General features: G+C 43.1%; 1 protein-coding gene across 8 annotated transcripts in view; it reads right to left on the bottom strand.

The window, feature by feature from the left end:
- The window catches only part of LOC136833991 (transcriptional regulator ATRX-like), a 402,256-nt gene that overhangs the window by 115,097 nt on the left and 266,799 nt on the right, over positions 1–20,360 (bottom strand). For all 8 annotated transcript variants that reach the window (XM_067096278.1, XM_067096295.1, XM_067096286.1 and 5 more), the window contains 2 exons: positions 16,947–17,124; positions 16,482–16,652 (listed from right to left, as the gene is read on the bottom strand). In XM_067096278.1, the coding sequence (XP_066952379.1) occupies positions 16,482–16,652; positions 16,947–17,124 (349 nt within the window). The remainder of the gene's footprint in view (positions 1–16,481; positions 16,653–16,946; positions 17,125–20,360) is intronic.

Here is a 20,360-nt window from a genome sequence, read left to right as displayed (position 1 = left end):
TCCTCGATGAAAAGCTGAGGGACCTGCTTTATCCCAGCGCCCGGATCACTGCAGCCGTACCTTCTGATGTGGCCGCACCTATCATCGACCAGATCCGGGCGCGACCCAGCCCCTGCAAGGGGACCCCTACACTGGGGATTACAGAGTCGTCGCTGCGCCGACCTGGATCTCGAGCCGATGGTCACCGAGCAGGACCAGGGGTAGGTATTGAGGTAAGTGAGGCAGTGGGGCAGGCGCCCTCCTTAATCCCCCTCCTTCATCATCCTCTTCCTTTCAGGCCTTCACCAAACCTGCTATCTTGAGGGACAGAGTTCAGTCTACTGTCCCCAAGTTGAAGTCGTCGTTGAAGGCGAAGGGCTACAAGTCCTCGTCTTCACGAAAAGCCTCTCCTTTCCCCCCGTCGAAGCCAAAGGGTGCTGACCCTTTGCCTTCCAGGAGCAAACTGAGTACCCCGGGCAAAGGAGCGAGTAGATGGGCGACCAAGTCCAGCCCTCCTCGCCAGCCTGCCTTTGACCCGGAGGCGTTTGCGGGGATGTTGTTGAAGAGGTTCTCCACGGAGGTAGACACTAAACTAGATAAGCTTACTGAGAAGCTTCAAGATCATGAGAAGCTGATCGTTGATTTGTCGCGCTCCGGTGGTGCCGGGGTGCACTATCAGTTCCCCGACACCGCTGCCCTCCCTCCTTTTGACGTAAGGAACCCATGGCGGGTTGCTCTTCGTGCTGTCCAGCATGAAGGCACATTGACCATTGAAGGCCTAGGTACCAGGCATCTAGAAGAACTGGAGTTCTTCCCGGCTGATCTCTTGCCCCCGTACCCAGGCTTCGTTAGGCTGACGGAGGAAGCCTGGGTATGCTCAATTGAGGTCCCTACGGAGACGGTGATTTTCCCTAGGGATCAGGCGCAATCTGTTCTCCTGCGCACTTTTACCGGGTGGCAGGCGGAGGACACGGAGTTGACCCCCTTCAAGGGCAACTTCAATATGTTCTCTCTTGGTGGTAGGCTACCCACCCCCTGCCTGAACAAAGTTGCTATTGCAACCGCTCAGGCTTGCTTGGAAGGCAAACCCTTGCCTCAGCTCCGGGAATTAGACCCTACATCTCTAATCTTCCCCGGGGGTGATGAGTTCTGGAGGAACGCTCCGTCCACATTTACTGTCGGTAAATTGGACGCAGATTGCGCGTCAAACCAGTTCAGAGAGCAGCTTCCTAAGCTTACAGAAGCTCTCCTGAAGGCTGAGTTCGAAGCACGGTGTCGGTTGAGCCGGTCTTTGAACTCGCTGTGCCTGTCAGAAGCGACCGCCGTCTCCTTTTCAGAGGAACCATTGTTTCAGGTTCTGACTAAATCCCTGTTAGCAGGGTTTCAGTCGGACCTTTTCGACTTTATGGTAGCAAAGATGAACTGCCATAAGTTCATCTTCGCTGATGCCACTATTCGTCTTGAACCTGACAGGCTCATGAGGAGTTCTTTCTGGGGAACCAACCTTTTCCCAGACGATGAAGTCTCTGGTGTCCTGAGCGAAGCAACCAGGACCAACCAGAGTCTGCGCTCCCAGTGGGGTATCTCCGCTCTTAAGCGGAAGACCTCCGAGCTTAGCGGTTCCCAGAATAGGCCTGGGTAACGTTACAGGAAGCGCAGGAGACCCCAACATCAGGCGGTTGTTCAGGCAGTCCCGCTCTCAACGGTGAGCCAACCATCCACCTCCAAGGCCCAACCCCAACAGTATGTGCTGGTTCAACCAGCCCAACCCCTTGCTGCACCTACGTATGTCTCCTCGCCGGCATACAACCCTACATATGAGGGTTGTGGGGTTTTTCACGGTCTTAATAGGAGCACAAGGGGGGGGTAGAGGTCGAGCCCCCTTCAGAGGCAGGGCTGAGCCTATCTTCCGGAGGAAAAGTGGCCACGGTAGAGGAAGCAAATCTGCTTCCTCTCACTGAGACCAGTTAGGTGGGTGAACACCTTTACTGGTTCAGAGACCAGTGGTCCTTCAGTCCCTGGACACAGTATCGTGTCCAAAGGTCTGGGTTGGAACTGGATCAGGGGTCCCCCTCCCATGACCAGATTTTACCATCCTTCCTCCAAAAGCCCTACAGGTCTTGGTGACGGAACTACTCAATAAATGAGCTATAAAGGAAGTGAGGCACCTCAAGTTTCAAGGCAGGCTTTTCACTGTCCCCAAGAAAGTTTCTGGCCAGCAAATAGGGATTCTAGATGACCGAGTTCCTGGGGTCGTTCGGCTTTCAATTGAACACGGAAAAGTCCCGCCTGACTCTGGAGTCTCGGTTTCAGTGGCTGGGTATCAAGTGGGACCTAACCTCGCACAGGTTATCTCTTCCGCCGCCAAGCGGAAGGAAATCTAATTCTACCAGAAAGTCTCTGAAAGTAACCTTCCATGGGACTTAAGAGAGGTTTCTCAGCCCTCTTAAGTTTGCTTCAGTGACAGACCTGCTCTTAAAAGCGAGATTAAAGACATCAGATTCAGAAACAGAGTCCCTCATCCCCTCAAATCCTGGAGAGTAGACCCCGCCCGTGGACCACATCCAGGGTCTCTCGAAGCCTGTTCCACTTCAATTCCCCCTTCCGGCTCTGGTAATCCACTCAGACGCTTCTTTAAGCGGCTGGGGAGGTTATTCACCACAACAAAAAGTCTAAGGGATATGGTCTACAATGTTCCAACAGTTTCATATAAACACCTTGGAAGCTGTGGCAGTGTTTCTAATTCTCAAGAAACTCCGCCCCGCCAGCCAGTTTCACATCAGGCTGGTGTTGGGCAGCGCAGTGGTGGTTCGTTGCTTCAAAAGGGGCAGCTCCAAATCAGGTCGCGTTAACCAGGTGGTGGTAGCTACCTTCTCCCTGGCGAACAAGCACGGCTGGCATTTGTCAGCCACCCATCTATCGGGGGTGCGGAACATAGTGGCGGTCTCCCTGTCCAGGACTACTCCGTTGGACACGGAGTGGTCTCTGGGCAGGGAATCGTTCAATTGAATTTGCCGCCGGGTTCCAGGGCTCCAGGTGGATCTGTTCGCTGCAAAGAACAATTACAAGCTTCCCTGATACGTGGCTCCCAACCCGGACCCTCAGACCTTTGCCACAGATACGATGTCCATAGTTTGGAACTGTTGGGAGAAGGTGTACTTGTTTCCCCCAATAAACATGTTGTTGAGAGTACTGCACAAACTCAGGTCATTCAAGGGCCATCTAGCTCTAGTAGCCCCTTATTGGCCAAAGAGCAACTGGTTCCCTCTGCTCCAGGAACTCAAGTTGCGGTGTCATCAGATACCCAAATCCAGTCTGACCCAAGTAGTACAAACAAAGGCTGGGTCTGCTTTCTTAAGAATTCAGAATGCACGGGCTTTACGGACCTTATAATGTTTGCTGCAAAAAAGGGAGCAAACATTGACCCCGTCAACACTCTGTTTCTAGAATCTGATAAGGGAGATTCTACTCTCAGAAAGTATGATGCATAGCAGCAAGAACTAACATCCTTCTTGAAGGCATCTGAAGCTCAAACTGTGGCTACTAACCTAACGGTTACTTTCTTTAGATCATTGTTTGAAAAATGCCTCACCCCGGCCACTATTGATGTAGCTAAATCAGCCTTATAGTAGGTATTTCTGATTAGCTTAGCTTCAGTTGCCAGAATTTCAAAGCTATCGGCTCTCGCTAGAGGTGATGATCATGTTGATTTCCTTAATATCCCATCCGGAGAAGTCCTCCTTTCCCCTGATCATAGGTTCCTAGCTAAAAATGAAGACCCTCAGGACAGGTGGTCCCCCTAGAAGGTGGTGTCTCTCCCTCAGGACCAATCCTTATGTCCATTATATACCTTAAAGTCTTATCTACAAAGAACTCCACAGTATAAGTCGGGTCCTCTTTTATCAGGAAAAGGGTGGAACTCTTTCGTTGAGTCCCAAAGGTTCACGTGCAGTGGCTACCTTTACTATCTATTTTCATAATATGAATTTTGCTTAACTTACCGAGTATATGGGATAGAAATCACCTCTAGCGTTTAAACCACTATTTAAAATCACTCAAAGCCCTGAAATTTTCTGCGGTGGCAGTGGGGAGTGTCATCTCCTCACCTTAATTATCCTTATCCTTTTCCTTTCCCCCCCGCCCGCCTGCCTCATTTATTTCTCTACCTGCCTTTCTGGTTCAATCATGCCTCAACTGCCTTGCTCCTCATAATCGATACTAGTATTCCCTGGTTATTATATGTCTTGTTGGTCGGATTTTAATATGCTGTGAGTTTAGATTAAGGTAGAAGTACTGGAGCGGTTTTTATTTTGTTTCATGTACCTCAATTCCTGATTTTGTATATATCTCATTGTTCTTAGATTTAAGTTTGTATTTCATGTTTATACTATTATGTTAAGGGGTCTTTTATTCCACCCCTAATTACATTGTAATTTTATCATTCCACTATGTTCTTAGACTTAAGTTTACATATTCATGGTGTCTTTATACAATTGGGTGTGTGTTGTTCACCCGTACTTATCTGTTATTAAATCTAATTTTCCTTGATGAGATATCGTAATTAAATCTATTTTTTTCATAGCATGTGTTTTTGTTCTGATCACCTTTCGTTTTCTGTTGTAGCTTTGCAGTCTTGGCATGATTCTCTGTCACTATTTCACCGGCTGACACGGGCTGAACTCAGAAAAGGGATTTTGACAAAGGAAAATCTATTTCTGAGGGAGGCCCGTGTCACCCGGTGACCCTCCCAAAGCAGGTTTGCCCCCTACTTGCTCATGCCAAGCCTGGGGTGGTGCTAGTCTGGAATGAGTTCAGATGGCGCTGGAGTCGCCAAGATGGCAGGCGGGTGAGCGTGGGGCGCTGGTGCGGCCCCTCGCTCTTCCCGGGATCTTGACATGGGGATGTCTATCGAGTGTGGCTCTGTGGTTGTGATTCTTTCACTCACCCTCGGTTATACCGACGTCTTCATTAGAAGACGCTCACTCCAGCATTCCTGGAAGCTTTTTTTTCTGGTATATTTTCAAGTGGAAATGTTCTGGACAGAACATCATCAATTCTCACCTGAAAACTGCAATTTGTCAAAAGTTTTGGATAAACCTAAGTAAATGTCCATGGATGTTGTTTTGTAAAGTTTTTAATATAGCATACCTCCATGTAGTATCGTATGCTTTTTTAATGTCAAAACAGACACCTACAGTAATTCGCTTTCATCCAAACCTCTATGTATGTGGTCTTCCAAGTTAGAGAGAGAATCTAATGCAGATCTGTTACATTGTGACCTGAATTGAGTGGGAGTCAAAATTTTATTTTCTTGAATTTGCCATGTTAGTCAGACACTTACCATTTTCTCTAACAATTTGCATAAGCAGCTTCTTAAAGAAACTGGTCTGAAGTTATTTACATTACTGGGATCCTTTCTAGGTTTGGGGATAGGAAGTATTATAGCTTTATGCCATTCATCTAGAAATAAATTTTGGAGCCAAAAGTAATTATAAAACTCTAATACGTAAGACTATTGTCGCCTCCAAGAGCAGATTTATTGTTGTTCGAGAGAGCATATTCCAACTCTTCCATATTAAATTTTTTTTTTATATCTTCTGTTGTTTAACAATTTGTTGTAATTAATTCTATAATATTTTTCTTCGTGTGGAAGCGTTCATCTAAATTTTTATCACCACTTACATTTGCTAAGTTTTCTCCTATCTATTACTTACTTCTTTTGGATCAAGTATTCTTTTCCCATCATTTAATATGGCATGTCTAGGTGGTTTAACATGGGTACCATTTATTTTCCTGAGTTTTCCCCATATTTTTTGTATGGGAGTATTATTAGAGATCTGATATGTACTTCCTCCATGAAATGATTCTTCCTTGAATTACTTCCTTTTTAAATTTTGCAGGTATTTTGTTGTATAGAGGTTTCAATGTATTAATTTCTAGTAATAATAGTCATTTTTTCTAAAGTTTCTTCTAATACTGATGTTTTATTTATTTTACTGAACTTTCTGTTCAAATTATCTAATCATCTCCCTATTGAGTGTTTTATATCTATCAATTCTGTCCGCTTATCAGACCACCATGGAACTTTGTTTTGTTGGATGGGGTTTTCAATTTGGCATTGTTTTATTATCAGCATTTTTAATGAAATCAACAAGGAATTTATTAGTTTCATTATGGTCTTTTAAATATTCAAATGGTGGGATATTTCTACTATGCATTTCATATTGCTCCTAATCTGCTTTATAAATGTTATAGTGAGGGACATGTTTTGCCAGATTATTTTGTAATAAGGAAATTAATATTGGGAAATGATCACTGGTGTGCAAGTCATCAATTGTATTCCAATCTAATCTGTCAACTATACTTATTGTACATAGAGTCAAGTCTACTGAGGAAGATGTTCCATGTGTTTTTGAAAAATATTTGCTAATTTCGTCATCATTTATACAGCACATGTCGTTTGAATCCATGAACTCTTCTATTTTACTCCCTGCTCTATTTGAGTTTGTGCAATTACATTCCCATATCGGGTTGTGAGCATTAAAATCACCTACTAATAATGCAGGTTCCTTGGTACTGCTAGGTAAATCTTTAAATTTATCAATGTCGTAATTTTTATTAGGTTGGTTGCATAAATTATAAATTATGTAATAGTCGTTTTTTTATTCGTATTTTAATACCTGATATTTGCAAGTCAATAAAGTTTACAGGTACTCTGTCATAACATACTTTGCTATGTACAATACAAATATAGCAGTACAGACAGTCTCAGGTTATCGGCAGGTTGATCCATTCTGACAGCATGATAAGCAAAAATTACCGATAACCAAAATTCAGCGATTTTCAGCACTCATTGGCGCCTCTATTAAGTATGTAATGGTGCCACTACCCAATTATCATTGCCAATAAGCAGAAATCGGCAATTTTTTGAACTGAAAACTGCAGATTTTTGTCGCTAGACAAGCACCGTAAAACTGGATCGCCAATAACCGGGGACTGCCTGTACCTAAATTTCCTTCTTCCTCTCTAGATGTACATACAGTACTAAGGTATATTTACCTATTGTTGATTTGTTTGTTGACATCATGTACACATAATATCATTGGTTCATATTCCCGTATTAATCACAGTATTTTTCCCAAATGTAATCTGGTCTGTAGACCATTTACATTCCATTGTATAAAATAATTATTCAAAATATCACGTTAGTGTGTTCAAGTGTAATTTTCTCTTTGTGGATCATCAATTTGCATTTTTCCTAAAATATTATTTATGACATTTATTAGTTTTTTTTTAACACATTAGGTGTCCAATGCACATACAGCCATTTTCGTGAGTGTCTAAACTAGCAGTTTCTTTATTTCTATATCTTATAAATTCCGTATAGTGTTTGTTAAACGCTCTTTTACCAGGCTTTTGTTTTTGTTGCACAGTTCAATGAAACATTCACTACATCCACGTATTTTCATGTCTTTTGTTTCTTTTACTATTGGTGCACCAATTATTGGTGATGGAATACTCTCTTCTCCCATCACATAATCATTCTTGTCAATGGTTTGTTCCTCTACTATTTCTCTGATGTTCTGGGTATCTGTTTCCAATGGTTTTATTATTAATTTAGGAGAAAAGGGTATAGGTAATATTTTTTGGTTTATGTTCTTTCTTTGGGTTTCCCATCTTTAGTTTAATTGATGTATCTCTAAAAATAGTCGGTTTTTTGTTGGTCTTGGGTGGAGTTCTCTCTAAAGGCCTCTTTTTTTTCTTTAGCTTCTAATTCATCATAACTTTCTTATAATATTTCTGTGGTACTTGTATTATCTTCTTGTGTTTCCATTTCTCTTAGGATCTCAAATGAATCTGAAGAAATATTTGTATATGTTTCTTGGTTCTTTGCTACATTAGTTTCTTCTTGCCAAGTAGTTACTTTACCTTGAGATTTATCTCTCAGGGTTTAGTTACTCTTATCTACTTCCATTATGGTTCACCACACCACCGATGTGTGGTATGTTTGTCAGATCTACAATATTACAGCAATTTTGCCTTGAATGTCCATACGTACTACAGTTTTGGCACTGTAGTGGTTTTGGAACAAAGTCTCAGTTCTCTGCTCTGGCCTATGATTTTAATTTTTAAAGGTGATTCATGGCCTTCAAATGTTATCTTTGTTATTCTCAGTGTTTTTCCATTACTCCGTCTACTGGCTATGTATATTTTACAATCTTGTACTTTGTTGTACCTTTTTTTTATGGGAATCCAGCAATGTACTCTTTTCTATTGGTTCTTCATCATTATCAAGGAGTACTATGGTACCCTGTACTCTCTTCATATTGTCATGTTTTTCTATATTATCAATATTTTTTATAGTTAAGTAATTTTCTGATTGAATTTTTGTTGTGGTCTCTATCAACCACACCTGGTCTTTTATTTGTTTGAATGACATTTCAGTCGTTAAATGTCAATTCAACAGGAAGTTTTCTAATTTCACTGCTGATGTTTTCTTCTCTGTTTCTAAGGTTAGGAATCTTGACCAACTTCCACTTCCAAAGAGGGAGTCGAAGTCACGGTTCAGTCAAGGTATTTGCTTTTTTTTGGTTTGCTTTGTACTGGAGCATAGGATTCCAGTGTAATTACATTAGGATTTTTTTCTGATTTTTCCAGAGAAAGGTTGTCAGAGGAAGTTCCAGTGGTTGTCAACTGTGCAGAGTCGCTACCATCAAAGGGTCCAGGGTTACTTGAAACTTTAAACCTACTAGACATTAAGACTGAAGTAAAAAAAAAATTAAATAAATAAACCTGAAAACCTTAAAAAGATATCATCAGCCTTTCATGGAGTTTATTCTTCCACCAATGGCACAAGTGAGAACCAAGTCCCAAATGTCCAAGTCCCTACCCTACCCCACAGGGGATGGCACAATATGATTAGAGTGGCCCAAGTGTAAGCCTAACCCACTTGCTAGGACTAAGAGTATTACAAGAATGCAATCATTCCCACCCTAATCATGTTATGGGCAAAGCGGATAGAATACTGAGAGTCCTATCCCCAGAACCAGACGCCCCCTGGATTCCGTGGTCCACCCCCAAAGGATAGTTCTGCCTTTGAGCTATCAATCTGATAACTCTCAGGTCTGAACATTATAGGGTAGTTGATGGTCCTACTGCAGTCCCCACTATTTACCTTTGGATATGAACCCAATCCCAGCTATGATATCTTTTCTTATTTAACAGGTCCAATCAATTTTAGCATAAGTGGAAAATTCCGCAGAAATTAATCCAAACAAATATATAATCATATATAAGACACTTGGACTCAAACTTGGGAACAAATTCCTGGGGTTCAAGAGCACCCTCACCACGTCAAGGTGGTCATACATTGAGGGGTAGGGTGATGGTAAACTCTGAATGGATTTCCAGTTGTCAGGACCAGACATTCAACCATATAAACCCCTGTTGAGTGTCTTACAGGCAGTCCGCGGTTAACGGCGGGCTCGGTTAACAGCGATCCGGTTTTATGGGGCTTGTCTAGCGACGAAAATCGGCAATTTTCGGTGCCGAAAATCACCAATTTCCGCTTATCAGCGCCGATAATTGGGTATTGGCGCCGATACATACCTACCAGAGGCGCCGATAACTGTAAATTGGGGCTTTTCGGCGCCAATAACCTCTGAAAATGACCGAAAAAGTCGATTTTCGGTTATCATTACACCCTCAGAAACAACCCCGCCGATAACCGGGGACTGCCTGTATAAGGAAAATGAGGTGTCTTCAGCGTCTTAGTGGAAAATATGACATTTTTATAATAAAATAGTTTTATATATACTTACCAAGTAATTACATAGTTGTAAGATTTCCTACCACAGTAGCCTAAAAATTCAAAATTAGCAAAAACGATTCAACTAGCTAGTGTAGGTGGTTAACCCCGCCCACTTTCAGGGTAAGATGAGGATCAACGTGGCAGATAGACTCACTGGTTTTTTGCCCTGAAGTCCATGTGAGGTGAGGAGAGAGGACTCTGATTCAGTAATTACTTGTTACATATATATAAAACTTTATCTTATTATAAAAATGTCATTTTTATATAAGTAACTTACCGAGTATTTACATAGCTGAATCCAAACTGACAGGAGGTGGGATACATGGACATATTCTACCTCAAAACATTAATAAAGTAATGACTTTGATAGCAGAAAAGTTGCCAGCACTGGTACATTGCTTGTTGTTTCCTTACCTGGTAAGAAAGCCACTGCAGGTGGGTAATGCCTCTGGTCAGTGCTCATCTTAACCTATAGTGGTGTGGCAGTATAGCCATGGGTCGCCTCCTACTTTAGTGGAGGCTTTACAACAAAGGAGGTACTGTACTCTGATGGCTAGCAAAGTTAACAGGTGCCCTATAAAAGTCTTAATGTACTACAAGTCTCGAAAACTGTTTCTACTTCGAGATAAAACGATGCGAACACTGACCTGCGCTTCAAATACGTAGATTGCAAGATGGAGGAGAGGGACATGTGTCTGAAGGCAAGAGAAGTTGCCACCGCTCGAACCTCATGAGCTTTGACCTTGAATGAAGGTAGCATGTCCTCCTGGATCCAAGTGTGCCTCGGAAATTAGGTCCCTCAAAAAATAGGAGATCGCATTTTTTGACATCGGATGAAAGGGGTTCCGAACGGAGCACCACAGATGACTAGAAGGGCCTCTATCTCAGTCCTCTGAAGATAGTGACTAAGAGCTCTTATTGGACAGAGAAGCCTCTCCTCTTCCTCCAGTCCCAAGGATGTCCCCTACCCTTTTAGTGGAGAAGGAACGGGGCCAGGACTTCGAAGGGTCTTCGTTCTCCGCAAGGAACCCGAGAGAGAAGGAGCATACTGCATCTCCCTGTGCGAAACCTACTCTCTTGTCAATGGCCTGGCTTTCGCCGATGCGTTTAGCAGTGGCTACGGCAAGGAGGAAGAGCCTTTCTAAGGAGATCCTTTAGAGAGATCGAATGGAGGGGTTCAAAAGCTGGGCCCGACAGCCACTTTCAAGACTACGTTGAGATTCCATAAGACACCTTCAGATCTCCTCTGTCTTGTTGTGCTGAAGGATTTGATGAGATCACTGAGGTCTTGGTTGGAAGAGAGGTCCAACTCTCTGTGCTTGAAAACAAGAGCTTAACATGGACCTATATCCCTTGATGGTAGAGGATGATAATTTCTTGGATGACCTCAAGAAGAGCAGGAAATCAGCGATCTGACTTACAGATGTCTCAGAAGAAGAGACATTATGTCGCCTGTACCAGCTCCAAAAGACTGTCCACTTAGACTGACAGAGGTTGCTAGAAGACTGGCGCCTGCACCTAGCAATAGCCTCTGCAGCTGCCCTTGAAAACCCCTTCGCTCTGACGAGGCTCTGGACAGTCTGAAGCCTGTCAGGGCCAGAGCAGACAACCCTTGGCGGAACCTGTGGAAGTGGGGTTGTTTGAGAAGAAACTCTTTTTGAGGGAGCAGTCTTGGAAAATCCACTAGAAGGCAAAGCAGATATGGGAACCATTACTTCGTCACCCAGAAAGGAGCCACCAGAGTCATTGAGGCGTCGCGATGAGAGAACTTGTTTGGCACCTCTCTGATCATGCCCAATGGAGGAAAAGCGTAGACATCTAGGCCTGACCAGTCCTGGAACATGGCATCCATTGCCCATGCCAGAGGGTTCGGGGCTGGAGAGCAGAGGAGGGGGAGATGATAATTCCTGAACATCACAAACAGGTCAATCAGTAGAGTGCCCCAAAGCTTCCATAGATTGCTGCAGACCAGAGGATCCAGCGTCCATTCCGTGGGAAGTACCTGGTTGCGGCAACTCAATTTGTCTGCCAGAATGTTGAGTTTCTCTTGAATGTAGTGAGTGACTTGAGTGACTTAGTTCCAGTCTGCCCAGGGAAGGAGATCTCTGGAGGCATCATAGAGGGAGAAGGAGTGAGTGCCTCCTTGTTTGCGGATGTAAGTTAGAGGTCGTGTTGTCGGAATGAATGATCACCGTCCTGCCAAAGATCTGAGAAGTAAAGGACTGGAGGCCCAAATGAATGGCCTTCAGCTCCTTGACATTTATGTGGAGGCATCTCTGATCCGTGGACCAAGTCCTGGACAGTTCTTGGTCTCTTAGAAGGGTTCCCCAACCTAAGTCCGACGCATCAGGATATAAGTCTAGATTGGGGTTCAGAGGTAGAAGAGATTTTCCCTGAAGAAGTCTTCCTTTGCACAGCCACCATTGCAAGTCTGTCTGGATCTCCTGTACGATGGGAAAAATTTAAGAGTCCGTTTGGGTCTTCCTGTCCCAACTGGCCTTGAGAAAAAACTGCAGAGGTCTCTTGTTCAGTCTGCCCAACTTCACAAAGTGCTCGATGGAGGCCAAGGTGCCCAGGAAACTCATCCACTGGCTGGCCGAGCAGACCGGGAGAAAGAGAAATTGGGGGACTGTGCAAAGGCTGGAAAAACCTGAGAAGTCGGAGAATTCAGTATCATGCCCAAATACAGAACCTCGAGTGTCGGAGACAAGTGAGACTTCTTTATGTTGATGAGGATGCCCAAACCTTGAGTCAGGCAGAGTTGTCCGTAAGTCCTCCGTGCACCTTTCCTTTGACTGGGAACGAAGGAGCCAGTCGTCCAAATACCGGGAGATGTTGATCCCAAGAAGGTGGAGCAACTTGCCAAGGGAAGTGGGAACACGAGTGAATACCTGACGGGCCATCGAAAGGCTGAAGCATAAGGCCTGAAACTGAAAAACTGTTCTGAAAGATGAAACAGGTACTTCCTGAGTCCAATGTATGGGGGCATGGAAGTAAGAGTCCTGCATGTCTAGGGAAATCATCCAGTCGACTTGACGAATGGAAGATATGAGACTGGTTCATTTTCACATGGAACTTTGTCTTCAGAACAAAGGGGTTCAGAGTGCTGACATCGAGGACGGGCCTCCATCCCCCCCAATGACTTGAGAACTATGAAGAGCCATTTCTAGAACCACCCTGACTCGTGACACTCGACTTCTTCCACAGCTCTCTTGAGAAGTAGGGAGTCGACTTCCTGTGAAAGAGCGGAAAATCTTCCAGAGCCTTCCGAATAAGCGGTCAAGGGAATAGGAGACTTGACTAGCGGAGGTGTCCTCTTCAAAGGAATAGAGTACCCCTCCTTCAGGACTTGGACTATCCAAGGCTCCACACCTCTGCGACTCCACTCCTCCCAAAAGTGGAGGAGTCTGGCTCCTAAAAGACATGAAGGACTGTGTTTTCATTTCTTGGTAAAAGGCTTGAACGATGGTTTCTTGACAGCCTTTGAGTGATGAAGGTTAGCTTGGGGTCTCAACTGGAGTCTCTGTCTGCTTCCACAAAACACCTGAAGTTGGAGGGGGAGAAATGGATTTGGCTGAGGCAGAGGGTCCCTTCCAACATTTAGTGGACTGCACCAGCAGGTCTTGAGTAGATTTCTTTTGGAGGTCTGACGAGATACCGAGCACAGCGGACTGCAGGATGAGATATTGCTTGTCAAGAGGGGAGAAGAGGAGAGCAGACTTGTGTGTGTTGGTTACTCCTTTCGCAGTGAAGGAGCACCACAACTCCCTTTTCTTCAACACACCCATGGCGAAGAGGGAGGCAAGCTTGTGGGAACCATCTCTGGTGGCCTTGTCCACACGATAACACAGCCAACCAGTCGGAGGCCAGGTCCTCCAGCAAGAGTGGACAGCCCTCCATCTTCTTGGCGAGTGCCCCGATGAACCAATCGAGCAAGAACTGGTGATGAAGGGACACTGCTATCCTCTACTGACCTATAAGATTTCAGATTGGCTCTAGCGGTCACCTTTTTCTTTTTCTCCCTCGCAAGCCTAAGCAAATTAGACTTTAAAGTTTTCCACTTTTTCTCATCCCATTCTTGACATTCATCACAAGTATTCTCAATGTTACAATTCTGTCCCCTACATTTGATACATTTAGTATGAGAGTTGACTGACGACTTAACTAACCTAGTTTTACACCACTCGCTACAAAAGCGAACACTTGAAGAAATAGAGTCTGACATAATGCAAAGTAAAAGTTAACTAAGTAACTAAAGAAACAATGAAAAGTAAACACTAAGCAAATCCAATCGGTAGCGAGGCAATAAAACATGAAAGTTACAGTAAATTCTGAGTACATCATCAAATAATGATGTCGGCAGGCTGCGGGAACGAACGACGTTGGTCGAACACTGGCAGAAAAACAAATGAAGTTCTCTGCCACAGCGATCCTCTTCTTACCCTGAAAGTGGGCGGGGTTAACCACCTACACTAGCCAGTTGAATCGTTGTAACTAATTTTGAATTTTTAGGCTGCCATGGTAGGAAATCTTATAGCTATCTAATTACTTGGTAAGTTACTTATATAAAACCCAGATGTGAGAGAAACAGAGAAGGTGTGATAAACAAAACTATGAACGTTTCCCTTATGCGAGACCACCGACCTGGCCCATATCAATTATGGTTGAGTATCTCATAGGAAAAGGGGATGTGTGTACAGTGGTTTAATGAAAAATCTCAGATGCCAGCGAAGGATCCCTCAATGCTGACAACATGTAGACCAAGGAGAATTCGTCATCTTGACACTAGACAAGACTGATGATAGTCTCACACCTCCGGTGACCTTTTAGAGTGCCTTGAATTAACTCGAATGCATTGGAGGGCCTACCTGGCAAATATCAGTCCTTTCTTCCTTCGAGGGGAGAAGCTAAGGACTTAGGCTCCTCCTTAGAGGCCAAGGTCCACCTGATTTGGCCAATGGAGTACCACAGTGCCAGAACCCTAAGGATGTCCTAAGGAAGCTATTAACCAATGCTTAACAAGAGTACTCAGGGACATACCTCCAAAGGTGGGAATTGTGGCAGAAGAGGTGGTGTTCTGAAGGGATCAGTAACCAATAAACCAGATGAATCACCGAAAACACACCAACAAAGTCGAAATGGAATAGCTGGAGGGAGGTGCTAAAAACAAGGGTCTGCGAGTATAAGCAGAAACACAAGAGGCAGAGAGACTAAAGAAAAAGAAAGACAAAAGAGAGAGAGAGAGTGTCAAGTTGTGTGGTAGTGCGACAATGAGCAGACAACCAAGAAATTTGTCAACTTTTAGGGAACATATATTTCATTTAACCAAAAATTTTTTTTTAATTCAACTTACTTTCATCACATCTGCGACATCATTTTGACTAGCATACCGGTTCCACTTGTTGACATCCCCCGCGCTACTAAAACTGGCACACTTTGCCATTATCTATTATTTTTCTTCCCGCTCGTCATACCTAACTGCTCACGCATAGTACACGCTTGGTTTTCTTCATGAAATTGCCTTCGTGATCTCCCTATTCTTTTCTAACACTGGTCCAACATTTGCCCTACTCATTACCACTGCCATACTTCACTGCCAGTTTACATTTTTTTCCCAGATACTTTGAGCTCTCTTGATCAAAGGTTGCCTGATACCAGAACCTTTCCATGCATAAAGCTCAATGTGTTTGAATCGTTATCCTCCATTTACAACTTGTGAGCTTAACCCCCCAATTTCTGGGATTGGAACTGGCTCAAAGCATAAATAATCTTTCTTTGAAAACTATAATGTAACTACCTATTCAAGAACTTTTGTTGTTTGGTGTCTTCTATTCTGAGGTTTTATCTCAACTCTTGCTGACTTATAAATACAGGCAGTCCCCGGTTTACGACGGGTCTGGCTTACGACGTTCCGAGGTTACGATGCTTTTCAAATATATTCATCAGAAATTATTTCCCTGTTTACGACGCATGTTCCGGGGTTACGAAGCGGTACGCCGATCCGACGGAAGAAATATGGCTCCAAAACGGCAGAATAATCATAATTTGGAGGTTTTTTTGATGAAAAACTCAATAAAAATTCAGTTTACATCGTTTTCAATGCACCCAAAGCATTAAAAGTAAGGTTTTCTTATGATTTTTGACGATTTTCGACGATTTTTCGGTTTACGACGTGGCGTAAAAATGGAACCCCCGTCGTAAACCAGGGACTGCCTGTATATGGGACTCGTAACCTTGAAAACGTATACTGTACTTAAGATAGAAGTCTATAGGCGGAACATTCCCCAGATTTTGAATGATCTACTGTGAACGCCATTTCATGCTTAGTTGCAGTGCAATATGAACTTCATAAACTACTGTAAAGAAAGCTGATGTACATTTACTTCAAAATAATGATAAAGATCTTCAAATAAAATTTGCAGAATAATTCTACATTATCTCATATAAGCAATTAATCAATAAAATATAATTTCAAAGTAGTCACAGCAAACCAATTTTCAGTTTTCACATGGCTAGCCTAAGTATTAAAATGCAGAATGACAAATTCCTTCATAGACCTGTGGCCAAGACTTTCTTTTTTGAAATCAAGTTACAACAACAATGTTAAGAAGTCACCTTATGAATTGTGTTTACTATTTACTAAATACAATTTTTCACGCTTTTCACAACTGTTATTGCAAAGATAACAAACCTCAGGAACTGCAGGTGTCTCTCTCTCATCCTTATCTGAAGGAGTAAATTCATAAAGCTGCTGGAGATCTGCCATCTTGAAGTATCGCTTAATTTGATGCTCATCAACAACTCGAAGTGCAGTAGACATTTTTGTTACTTGCCTTGAATAGATCTTCTCTTCCATGGTACCCTGATCATCACAAAAATATATCAATCTTCATGCAAGAGAGCTAGCTGAACTTTTTATTGAAGTTTAAAGTAATCCTCTCTCAGCTGATGTTTCCTTTTCATAAGATGTTTTTTTAATACATATCTAAGATAACTTCACTAATGTGGCTAAGTATTCTGTTGCATTATACACCTTTAATTCTGTTTCTCCATTCTAGTGTGTATCAGTTTTGTTCAACAGTTACATATGAAAAGCATTAAATCTCAAAGGAAAATTCATTAAAAATAACGGAGGCAAACAAAAATCAATGCATACCTGGGCAACAAATCTATACACATAGCATGGCTTCTTCTGTCCAAATCTGTACACCCTAAATATAGACTGAGAGTCATGGGAGGGATTCCAAGAAGAGTCAAAGATGATGACTCTATTTGCAGCAACTAAATTGATCCCAAGGCCACCAGCTCTTGTAGAGATTAGAAAGAGACGACACCTGCAATAATTCAGACTAATCAAAGATAGTTTCTTTTTACAATTACATAAGGTTGAATACTCTGCTGACTGTTACTGAGTTTCTATTTACAATTACAGTAAGGTTGAATACTCTGCTGGCTGTTACCGGTTCTTTTACTACCAAATAAGGATCCTCTTCACAGTACAAAATTCTATTTAAATAAGTAAACTGACAAAAAAGAAAATTCAGTAACTAAAAGACATTTACATAAAATCACATCTAAGAACATCAAAAATGCTTTAAAGTAATTTGTATTTTTCCCTGGGAATAAGAACCAAAGTGTTTTAAATTACTAGTTTCCTTCGTCACAAACTGGGACTGTCATTGAACTTGTAAAATTATATTTTTTTATAATAAAATTAAGTTTCATATATAATTACAAGTAATTACATAGCTATAGTTTCAACTCGTACGGCAGCCTTCATTTAAAAAATCACAGTAGCACTTTGATAGTTTAGTGTAGGTGACAAGCCCTGCCCACTAACGGGAGTACTGGAAATGACTTAGCAGAAAACCTCATTCTGTTTGTGCCCTTATGTCCATGAGGGGAGGAGGGTGGGCTCTGATTCTGTAATTACTTGGCAAGTATATATGAAACTTTGTTTTATTATGAAAATATTTTCATATAAGTAACTTGCCAAGCAATTACATAGCTGAACCCCACACTGAATGGGGGTGGGATACATGGACATACTCTATTCCAAAACATTAAGGCAAGGTAATGACTTTGAAATAGAAATTGCTAGCACTGAAACAATGCTTGTCATTCCCTTAAGTGGTACGAAAGCATAACTGCGGGTGAATACTGCCTCTGGTTGGTGCTCATCTTAACCTGTAGTGGCGTGGCGGTAAAGCCATGGGGTGCCGCAATGGAAGTGGGAGCCTTACAGCGAAAGATAGGACTGATGGCTAGCATAGTATATATAAGTACCCTTGCCCTGGGCACAGTACCATCATAAAAAAAAAAAAATAGACAACACTTTCACCTGCACTGAAAACACCACAACCCATCCATTGAGACTGGTGAATGCTCCAGGTACATTGTAGCCCCTGGCCCCAAAAAATTCGACACCCTACTTCAAGGCGAAGAGATAGTAGGAGAAAAAGAGATTCCTATGCTTCCTCCCCCAATACCATGACAGGAACTGAAAATGGCCCAAAGGTACTACAATCTTCAAACACTGTTTCAACTTCTTTCAAATAGTGAGATGCAAAGATCAGCTCGCACTTCCAGCAGGCCAACTGCAGAATGGAAGTGAGGGACATATGTGCCTGATAAGGTAGAGACTGCCCTGACGGCACAAACTTTCACTTAAAAAGTAGGCAAAATGTCTTCCTGAATCTGAGCATCTCAAAAATTAAGCCTTTGTTGAAGCAGGACAATGCATTCTTAGTCAGAGGGTGCGACAGGTTCTTGACAGAGCACCAGAGGTTACTGGATGGTCCTCTGATCTTCTCGGTACTGCTCAGGTAATAACTTAAAACCACAGCAGGACAAAGAACTCTCTCTTCTGCAGAGCCAAGGTATCTGTTAAGGTCTTAATGGAGAAAGAACAGGCCAGGGCTTCGAAGGGTTCTCGTTCTTGGCTAAAAATCCATTGGTAAGGTAGCAAACTGCATCTCCTTGCAAAAAAACCTACCCTTAACTGATGGCTTGGAACTTGCTAATATGTTAACACTGTCCAAGGGCAAGAGGAAGAGAGTCTTCCGGGTAAGGTTTCTCCAAGAAGGGGAACTAGAGTTCAAAAGCCACTTCAACACTACAGTTTGTCCACGTTCCAGAAGACCAGATCTTCCTTTCTTGCTTAGACGTATCAAAGGACTTGACAAGGTCGTTAAGATCTGGGATTGACACAAGATTCAGGACCCGTGTTTAAAGTAAACACTGAGCTAAACACAGCTCGATACCCCTTAATGGTGGAGGACGAGAGATTCCTAGATCTCTCAGATAAAGAAGGAAATCCACAATTTAGGTCAGAGATGTCTCAGAAAGAGACGTTGAGTCTGAGACACCAGCTTCAGAAAATCGCCCACTAAGCCTGGAAGACGCAGCTAGGAAATCAATGCCTGCATCTTGCAATAGCCTCTGCAGTGTGTCTTGAAAACCCTTATGCTCTGACAAACTTCAAGAATGTTTGAAGCCTGTAAGGGCAAGAGCAGACAACCCTTTGGTATCTCTTAATGTGAGGTTCCCTGAGTAGACACGGTTTTAGGGGAAGGAGTCTCGGATAGTCCACCCACAACGGTAACAAGTCCTGGAACCATTCTTTCATGGGTCAGAACAGGGCTTTGAGAGTCGTCGTAATGTTGCAATGAGCCCCAGACTTGTTTCAGCACTTTCCTGACCATATTGAAGGGTGGAAAGTCATAGAAGTCCAAGTAGGACCAACCTTGCAGGATGGCATCTGTTGCCCATGCTAGAGGGTCCGGGGCCGGAGAACAAAGGAGAGAAAGGCGATGGTTCCTTAAGGTGGCAAACAGGTCCACTGTTGGCCTGCCCCATACTTTCGCAGATTCTGATAGCCCAGGGGATCCAAGGTCCACTCAGTGGGAAGGATCTGCTTTTGACAGCTCAGTTTGTCTGCCAGAATATTTAGTTTGCCCTACATAAATTGAGTGACTAGACTCACTTGATTTTGATCTGTCCACAGTAAAGGGACTAGCTGTCTGGCTGAGAAAATAAGTGAGTGCAGCCTCGCTTCTGTATGTACGTTAGGGCTGTGGTATTGTCTAAATAGACCTCCAGTCTTGTTGTGAATTTGGGTTGAGAAGCACTAAATCCCTAAGTGAATTACTTTCAGCTTTATGACGCTGATATTCCAGCGACAACGTCGACCAGCTATGTTTCCCTGTCCCAGTTGGCCTTGAGGTAGAACTGCCAAACTCTCATATGAAGTTTGCCTAACATGACGAACACCTTGATTGATGACAGAGTCCCCACTAGGCTCATCCACTAATGGGCCAAGCAAGATGAAAGAGCTAGAAACTTGTGGACCGTCTGAAGCCAGCTGGTGATTCTCTTGGCGGTTTAAAAAGCCCAAAAAGTCAGAGTTGAGACTCATCCCCACATAGAGGAACTCTTGCGACAGGTCAACTGGGACTTATGAAGGTAGATGATAATTCCCATTTCCTGAGAGAGGAGATGTTCAAGTCCTCCATGCACTTCTCCCTCAAAGGGGATCGAAGAGGCAAGTTGTCCAGATATAGACTGACAT

Source organism: Macrobrachium rosenbergii, chromosome 4 (assembly GCF_040412425.1).
Source record: "Macrobrachium rosenbergii isolate ZJJX-2024 chromosome 4, ASM4041242v1, whole genome shotgun sequence".
Lineage (NCBI taxonomy): Eukaryota > Metazoa > Arthropoda > Malacostraca > Decapoda > Palaemonidae > Macrobrachium > Macrobrachium rosenbergii.
The sequence above is the reverse complement of the archived record's forward strand: the minus strand, read 5'-3'. Positions and strand labels throughout refer to the sequence as shown.